This window comes from Alligator sinensis, unplaced genomic scaffold (genome assembly GCF_000455745.1).
Source record: "Alligator sinensis unplaced genomic scaffold, ASM45574v1 scaffold215_3, whole genome shotgun sequence".
In the NCBI taxonomy this organism is placed as follows: domain Eukaryota; kingdom Metazoa; phylum Chordata; order Crocodylia; family Alligatoridae; genus Alligator; species Alligator sinensis.
Genome location: NW_005842175.1, coordinates 819,558 through 828,645, shown reverse-complemented (window position 1 = coordinate 828,645; position 9,088 = coordinate 819,558). Strand labels below are relative to the sequence as shown.

Sequence of the window (9,088 nt, the reverse complement as noted above, 5' to 3'; positions counted from 1 at the left end):
TTTCCTGCCTATGCAGGGGGTCGGACTCGATGATCTATTGAGGTCCCTTCCAACCCTAACATCTATGAATCTATGAATTAGCTGTTGCAATAGTCCACAGGAATAGAGATGATATCTCAGATAGCTGGAAACCAAACACCACCAAGTTTTACAGACAAGGACCTGGAGTCGTACCCAGATGTTAATACAAAGCCAAAGACACCTTCCTAGCTCTGTGCAATAAATACATGCTTTCATTTCTTGATGGGTTTTTCAGAAACATCCTCCCAGCCTCTGGTTCAAGGGCAGGTTGGGAATATGATGTAGGACAGTGGCTCTCAACAGGGTCGCCACAGCATCAAGCAGTTCCACAAAATTCTTTTGAGGGTGACAGGAGGTAGGCATTTGCTCTTCCCTTATGCAAGGAGATAAGTGCAGGCTCCTCTCCATCTGGCTCTAGTGCAAGGAGCTAAGCTCACACCTACTTCTGTGTGAAGAGCTAAGTGCCTGTTCCTCCCTGCATCCTGGGCAGCTGTGCCCAGAGTAAAGTACTGCAATAAATAAATTAGTTATTGAAATGGGTGCAGCTCAGTTCACAAGAGTTATGGAGTGATGCCTGAAGCCTAAAAAGGTTGAGAACCACTTCTGTAGGAGCATGAGTCCCATTGGCTTTCAATAAGATTTGTGCTCCTAAGTCATTTGGCACGTGTTTGAAATTTCTATTCTGCCTGCTACATGCCATTTCTGAGTGGTTTTCAATGCCAGCCCTAACAGAGCACATAGTAATCTCAGTCTAATGTGGTTAACTGTGGCAAGGACAACTCCAGAAACTCTCCCCATGGCTGTGGCAAACAGATGGAAGAAGGCATTTTTGGCCACCAAAGTGGAACTCCAGGAGCCATGGAGGTCCCAGGGTTACCTCCTGACTGCAGATCTCCCTGATAAAGGGGTGGATAAACACCACAGCACCACATACACAGATGTCATCCACCACTGTCTGTCTAACATTTCTTCTGCTCAGCCAGCATCACCTCCATTTTACCTGGGTTACAGCTGGGATCTCATGAAAAGCTCGTAGCTAGCCATCAGTTAAAAAAAAGAGTTAACTATCTGATTTTGCTGTAAATGATCTGAGTTTCATGTCATTGGCATACCGATGGCATCACTGAACAAGAGCTAACCAAGCCTAGCTCCTTTAGCCTCTTCCAGTAACATAGGATGGCAAGGGCAATGGAGAGGCAGTAGTTATTCTTTGTACCTGTTCCAGTGTGAATCCATCTTATGGGAACGGGGATGTACAAAACTGCACACTGAATTTCAGATTTCACAACTGCTGTATATAATAGCACACATACTTTTCTATTTCTGCTTCAACTACCTTGTTTGATATGTTCTGGAGCAGTAGTGCTCTACCTTTTGACACCATGGGCTGGATGGATAGTGCAGGGTCAGTCCGTGGGCCCAATTGGGCCCCAGATGCCAGGATCAGGTCCTGAACTGCCTCTGCCCAGACCCACACTGCCTCCCCTCTCCCCATGCACCTGGATTGTGCCCCACATGCTCTGATTGGTCCTGTGCCAACTCTGACTGGCCTAGCACACTAAAATTAGGCCCATGGCCCAGCGGTTGAGTAACCCTGTCCTAAGGTATATTTGCCTTTTTCAGAGCATGTAGTGCATGTCCCGCACTAGCTGGAGCAGGTGCCATGCTGACTTGTGTCCTGGGTCCTGTGCACAGGGCCAGTCTGGCATGTGCGCCATGTGGGCCAACTCAAGACCCAGGGGCAGCACTGGGGGCCAGATGATGGATCCAGCTCATGGCAGTGACATACCGTGGATCTCCGGTGCACAGGGGCCAATGCTTGCATTTGCGCCTCCCCTGCCCCCCACCTGTCCTTCTTGTAGCAATATTTAAAGTCATGTCGTGCAATAAAAACTCTGAAGGGCCCAGCCGGCACCCCACAAGGCCAGTGCTCAGGGGCCATGGCTCCCTCCTGTACCCCTGTTGGTCTGCCACTGGCTCATGGGCCATATCTTTTACACTCCTATCTTAGGGAATATTTACCTTTTTTCACAGCCATGTCACATTCATTGTGTGTTAAGCTACTACACCCCAAAGTTTTACTCCTCTACTATTTCCAACTCATCACATAGTGGCCCCACTTCCTTATTCCTTGTTCTTTTCTTATTTATAATTGTGAAGCCCTACAGGGCTCAAGGACTTTTTGCTGTTTGTTTTATTTTCCTTTGTCAGGTTTAACTCAGCTGGACTTCTGGAAAGGGTCCCATTTCCTGGTATATAAGATATTGCTTTCTTTGCTGATTAATCTCTTTTTCTGTTCTTTGTAGACACTTCACTTACACCCAATATCCTTTCTGAGAGGGTTATTCTTCATGGTAGGTCTGGAGCTTTTCTCTATAATTTTTCTTCCCCTTTGCTTGGGTTGCAAATTTCAGCTGGTTTTTGTACCTTCGACTGAAAGAAATTCTAAGTTTCCCCCAAGCTCTTAAGTTCCTGATTTCTTTAGTCAAGTTGTCTTCAATAACTAATGTCCTTCTCACAACAGCTGCATCTTTTGAAATTGAAAACCTTAATTGAAAAACCCTGTCTTGTTTATCATTCCTTTTAACTTAACTACTTGTCTTCAGGGTGGATAATTAATGATTCAACTCCATCTTTCAGGAACTAGCTGAAAAAGAACCATTCAAGTACAATCTTGTTCATCTGTGCCAGGTTCCATAATCCTGGCAACAAGATCTGTCTGTGGTATCTCTAGCTGCTGAAATGGTCAAAAGAATCAGTTCTTAAAGAGTCAGAACAGGCATGATGCAGACTCTGGTGCCTAGACTGATACCTGCCAAACTCATCACACTTCTCAAAACCCACCAACTACCTTAGGAATCACATGGTCTGGAGGAACACAATGGGCTTTGAAGGAATTTCTGCCGCTGCAGTAACTGATGGATTTAGCAAGGCTGCATTGGGTGGACTAAGGGCAGGTTCAGCTCAGGAAAGCTAGATTTACAGGCATCACTCAAAACAGGAAAAGTGAACAGTGAAACACCCTCCTTCCCTGGGGTGCCTTCAGAAAGAGCCCAAGCAGTCCAAAAGGAGCAGGAAAGTATAGGAGTTTGGAGAATAGGAGGGGGCAAGGATAACATCATTCGCAACAAAATGCACCTTTGGCAAGTTTCCATCTGTTTCTGCTGCCTGTAAAGAAATTGAGAAATCTTCAACTGCATTTGAGCTCCTGTACATGTCTGGGCCAAATGGTATCAAGGTGATAGTGTGGGATTTTATAAGCACTGGCCATGCCTACATGAGACGCTGCCTGCGTGTTAACAACTGCACAGTCATTTAATACTTGCATGACTGCGCAGTAACTGAAGTTACTACACAGTAGCATCACCAAATGGCTTTTAGGTGATACTGATTGGGCAGAAGCTCATTACTACTGAACAGCAGTGCTGCATCACGCTTTGTGCCACACAGCACTACTGCGCAATAGGAGTGAGCTATTGTTCAGTCAGTCTCATGTAGACGCAGCCACTGTTGTTCTTACTTGCCCATATGATGGTACCAGATAAAAAACTTAACAGGGAACAGAATCCCACTGTGCAAGGTGCTGCATAAACACCTAGAAGACAAGAAGCTCCTAGGGCAGACATTACACACGAATTGGTTTAAGTGCGCAGAAACTGGTTTAAACCTGCAACAGAACAGAAGTTCAGTGCACATAAACCAGTTTAAAAATAGCTGAAACTGGTTTAAGATAAACCTGGTTGAATGTAGTATCAGACTTAACTGACTTGGGGCAAACCGATTTATGCAATGTCTGTCCCAGACGCCTTCCTGATTTAAGTTAAACCAGAGTTCCCCAGCATCCCAGATGCTTTGCAGCCCTGGGCTAGGCTTGGCTCCAGAGGATATGCTGGCCCTGCCCCTCTCATTCCTATCCAGAGCTCTGGGGGAGACTGCAGGCACAGCAGGGTCTGCCTGACTTCCCTCCCTGCTCAAGCAGGGATTCCCCTCTCCCACAGCACAAACCCTAGCCCCATAGACCCTAGGCATGCGGTATGCTAGCTAATGCTGAGAGGTGTCTGTTTGTATGTCTCCAATTTCACTGGGACAGGCAGACAGGACAAAGGCAGACAGAACAGTGTCCACGCAGGGCTTTTTGGAGCTAATCAACAGGTCAGCTGGTAATGTCCCTCCTCAGCGGCGATGCATAGGGGGCGCAGGGGGGTGCACGTGTACCTCCTGAGATCGCTGGTGCATCCCCTGTCAGGCCACGCTCCCTGTTTAGATGATGGGCAGAGGGGCAGGCAGGACCCCCCCTGCAAATGCTGGCCGGGGAACGGGGCCACCAGCAAAAGCAGCTGTGCCGCTTTTTGGTGAGTGAGATCGCCCACAGGAGGGCCCCCTGGTCAGTGAGATCGGCCACCCTCCGACTCAAGAGGCACCAGTCACTCATGTCCCTCCTTGCCATGGAAAAAGCTGTTTAAGAGGAGCATTGTGGTTTTATCAGTTCCCTGCTGCTTTGCAGCCCTGCCAGATTTGCAGACAAGGATAGGGAGATTGAAAAGCTCAGTATCATCAACAAATGCATGCACTGCACACCCCACCCTTTGCCTCAGAGTGCTAGCCAGGGGGTGGGGTCTGGCAACACTCCTGTTCCTTGAGCAGCAATTGTGAGGGCGGGGGTGCCTGAGATGATGCAAGTCAGGGTGGGGGTTTAAACCCCACCCTAATCAATGCATCCTCCTGGGACCTGGCCACACCCCCCTCAGCTCAGTACTGTGGAAGGGAAGGCTGGGTTGCTCTACTGCCCTCTGGCGCCTAGCTTGAGCCACTGCAGGCATGTACCTCCATTTCTGGAATGAAAAGGGAATGTCTATCCACCTGCAAATTGGTTCAAGCATTGCAGGTTAGACTAACCTGCAAAGACTGAATCAATTCAGGCTCAGGCTTTTTGAATATCTATCCCTTGAGGTCAGAGACAACAATCTAAACAGGCAGAGTGAACTGACAGGAAGGAACAATCCTCATTTTCAGATGGGGATTCAAGGCCAGAAAGATTAAATGAGCCAATCAAACAAATCAATAACAGAGTCATAAATTGAGCTTAGGCGAACTGAGTAGTAGATCAGTTTCTTAACTTCAAAATCACCCTTATTACCTAAACTACCTGCAGGTGTTGCAGTTACAAAGGTCATTCCATCAGGGAACAAAGTAAGAGCATAGATTTCAGATTGCACAGCTGGGCATAAACTCTGGCGCCGACAATTTGCACTTGATATTGTCATTGGTTAAGTAGTTTAAAAAATTCATCTTCACTAAATTAATGAGCCTCTTGCCGGTGAGCATATGCACCTGGAAAGTTTGTCTACTGGGGCTATATGTGGGAAACAAATACAATGCTAAAGAGGTATAAACATGGGCCAAGCAAAGTAAAAATAGTTTCAATGTAGGCAAGTGTGTTCACAGTAACAGTGAGGGGTTTGCAGTATCTGCTGCTTGATGACAGCTCCTCACCCCCACTCCAGGGACTGGGGAGAGGGAATATGGAATCCACCATCTGCCAGGAGCATTGTTCACTTCAGATTGAATTTCAGTTTTTACTTCTAGGAACACGCCTACATTCTCAGATTTTAACATGCTAAAAAAAAAGAACCACCAATAAACCCATCTCCAGAACTTAAACTGCAGTAATCGTTGTCATGCCTCCTTTCCATTCTTGTTAATTCCCATACCACAGCTCATTGTCTAATACAGGCGTGTCAAAGATCTGGCTCATGGAACCCTATCATTCAACCTCTGGTGTTGCCCGTGGGTCTCAAGTGAATTTGCAGGCAGCATTTGGGGTGTGCCAGATGGCCCCTCACTCCAGGACAGGGCCGCATGTGGTGCCTGCTTAAGTTTTCATCTGCTCTGTGACAGATCCAGCACATGTCCTGATGCTGCATGCAATGTGGCCCCAGGGCGTCTGGACTGGGTGCCGTGTGCAGCACAGTCCCAGACCAGCTGTTCTGGTACACATGCCACATGACACCTGCTCCAGGACACATGCTAGATCCGGCATAAAGCAAGCACATGCTGGAGCAGGCTCTGTGTGCAGCATGGTGCCAGAGTGGCCAGAGCAGGTGCTACGTGCAGCACAGTTGGTGATCAGCTGGTCTGGGACTGTATGACATGTGGAGCCTGCTCCAGGGATGCACTGCTTATGATTCCTGCTCTGGCCGGTCTGGGATATGTGCTGGATCTGGCATGGAGTGGACACATGCTGGAGTGGGCACTGTGTGCCCAGACAGGCTGATCTGGGGCACACATCTGCTCCAAGATGCATGCTGGATCTGGCATACAGGGCTGGTATGTGGGCCCAATGTGACTCACAGACCAGGCCCTCACCACTCATGTGGCCCACAGAGGCAGATGAACTTGATACCCCTGGTCTAATAATATGTTTCAGATCCACATATGCGGTTCCCTCCATATGTGGGCCCCATTTATAACCCCACTACATCATGGGTGCAGGGATCTGTCCGCATAGGTCTAAATTCAGGATTGTGATCTTTGATTAGGATCACTTGCCTGCTCCCAACTACCCCTCCTCCCCCCAACACACACACACACACACACACACACACACACACACACACACACACACACACACACACACACACACACACCCCTCCCCCCCAAGCTCTCAAGAAACAGCAACAACGGGAAATGCTTTTGCACAGTTTGAAGAGAGGACTGGCTTTCCACTAAGTGATCTGAAACCAGGAGACAAACCAAATAATCCTGGGATTTCTGGAACTCTCAGGGTTTGAAAGTCATTCCTATGGTTTTTTGGGAGTGGTTGTGATATATGAACCCTTACAATAAGGGCTTTTAACTTCAAGCAGAGAGAAATTCCATTCCAGGCATGCTGCTATGTATGGAGAGTACATGCAGCTTTCCCCCGTACCTACCACTGCAGTTCTAGCTTTCTCTTCAGGCTAATTACATTACAGCTATACAACATCCTCCAGCTTGTCCCAAAAGTGGGGAGGGAAGGAGCATATATCCTGTTGGGTCAGGGTTTAGGGCTCTTTCACAATAAAATGTTTGAGTTTATCGTAAGGATTCCAGGGGCAAAGATCGAGACGAACAAGTTCTTCAGCTCATTTGGAACTGGATTTCACTCTAAAGTTCAAAAAACTTTCCTTGGGTTACAGGGACAAGTAAGATTCTGCTTAAAAACAGCTTGGGTTTCTGCTAGCGTACGTAACTAAGATGAGGTGTGGGCATGAATAGTAATAATGTGCATGTCTCTTAACAATAGAAATGAACAGAGAAGCCTAGCGATTCTAATTTCCCAAGCCTGTATACAGCTGATTAACTCCCAGCAGGTGCTGGGGGAGGGGGGAACCAGGCCACAATTTTAAACCTAAGGGACATCTACAACCAGTTCTGAATTTCACAATTGTTCCTGTCTTTAGAAACAGATTGAAAGGAAACCCTAGTTCCAAACAGCCCCGATCTCTTCAGGCAGCCTGATCTGCGTGTTGAGGTGCGGGTCCTATCTTATGCGCAGGGAAGCAAGCAGAGGTAGGTATTAGGGATAAGGTACACCTGTACATTAGATAAGGTGTGTGTATGTTAGCATGGGGAAGGGCTTGTGCCCAAGTTAATATGAGCAAACATCCAACCCTGGCTGACAGGGGCACTCCTACCTTCTTTCCCTGGCTCTGGTTCTGTCCCATGAAACCTCCCCTCTGACCTGGAATCCACCACCTGGAACCGCTTGGATTCCAGATTTTCTACCATCTCCTCATAGGTCTTCAGCAGGGACTTGTTTAGGGTGGCTTTGAATACCGCTGGCTCTGGGCGGCCGACCTCCGACGTCACAGGATGCCCCTCTTTCAACCAGTTCTTGAACCCACCATTCAGCACCGAGACTGTTCTGTGCCCAAAGACCCGGAACATCCACCAGGCCCGGGGCGCATAGAAGCTCCCCAAGTCGTCCCCATCGTACACCACCACGTGCGTGTCATTGCTGATGCCCAGCTGCCCGACGTAGTCAGCGAAGCGCGCCTTGCTGGGGAGCATGAGCTCATAGGACGACGACTTGTCTTTACATTCCTCAATATCGAAGAACGAGGCACCGGGGATGTGCCTCTCGTGGAAATCCTGCTGGGCGCTCTTCTCCCCGGGAGCGTACCAGGAGGCATCCAGCACTCGCAGGCTGGGCCCTATTCGGTCGGCCTGGACACACTCTGCGAGCCACTTGGAGGAGACCAGAGCTCTGTAGAGGACTTGCTGCGCCATGGTGGCGTTCACGCGGTGAACGGCGTTTTTAGCACGAGCATGTGTGGAGAGGCAGCTTGTGTGCAAGGGGCAAGGACCCAGCCTCGGCCAGTGCCAGCCTCCAGCGTCAAGTTCTCAGCCAATCGTCTGCCACCGGGAGGGAGGAAAAGGGGGAGAAAGGGGGGTTGCCTTCCTTCATTTGTTTCCAGGCTGAGCCGTCTGCTCTCTTCAGAGGGCTGATCTGAGACTCCCAAAGCGCCCAAACAACTTGCCGAACCGGGGTCAGAACTGTTAAATCCCCCCTGCCTGGCAAAGTGGGGCAGTAAATGGGAGCTACTCAGGGCGGGGCAAAACCATGAGCTAGTATCCCTTGCCTGAGTGACTGACACAGCACCGTCAGATGTGGGGACTGGGGCCAGGGGCAAACCTCGCAGAAGGCACCAAGAGTAATGGGCCAGGGCAGGCGGGAGGGCCGAGGCCTCAAGCAAAACCGCTGCCTTGTCGAGACCCAGGCTCACCTGGTAAGCAAAGGGCCAGGGACAAACAAGGCCCCTGGTGTTAAGGGCCCTGCCCACAAGGCTTCCAAGCCAGCTCAGCCCCAGGCCTGGCTCCCTGCTGCTTCCCCACGGAGACTCCCTGTGCGTGCCCCGCCCTGGGGCGGGGAGAGGCGAGCGCAGCGCCCGCCGGAAACCGCTGCCTTGTCGAGACCCAGGCTCACCTGGTAAGCAAAGGGCCAGGGACAAACAAGGCCCCTGGTGTTAAGGGCCCTGCCCACAAGGCTTCCAAGCCAGCTCAGCCCCAGGCCTGGCTCCCTGCT

The 9,088-nt window shown here is 49.6% G+C and overlaps 1 protein-coding gene across 1 annotated transcript in view; it reads right to left on the bottom strand.

Annotated features, from left to right (window-relative positions):
* The window catches only part of TST (thiosulfate sulfurtransferase), a 12,793-nt gene extending 4,014 nt beyond the window's left edge, over nt 1–8,779 (bottom strand). Inside the window, exon 1 of the mRNA XM_014521009.2 lies at nt 7,698–8,779. Within this exon, the coding sequence (XP_014376495.1) occupies nt 7,698–8,292 (595 nt within the window). The 5' untranslated portion in view covers nt 8,293–8,779. The remainder of the gene's footprint in view (nt 1–7,697) is intronic.
* Nucleotides 8,780–9,088: the final 309 nt, after the last annotated feature.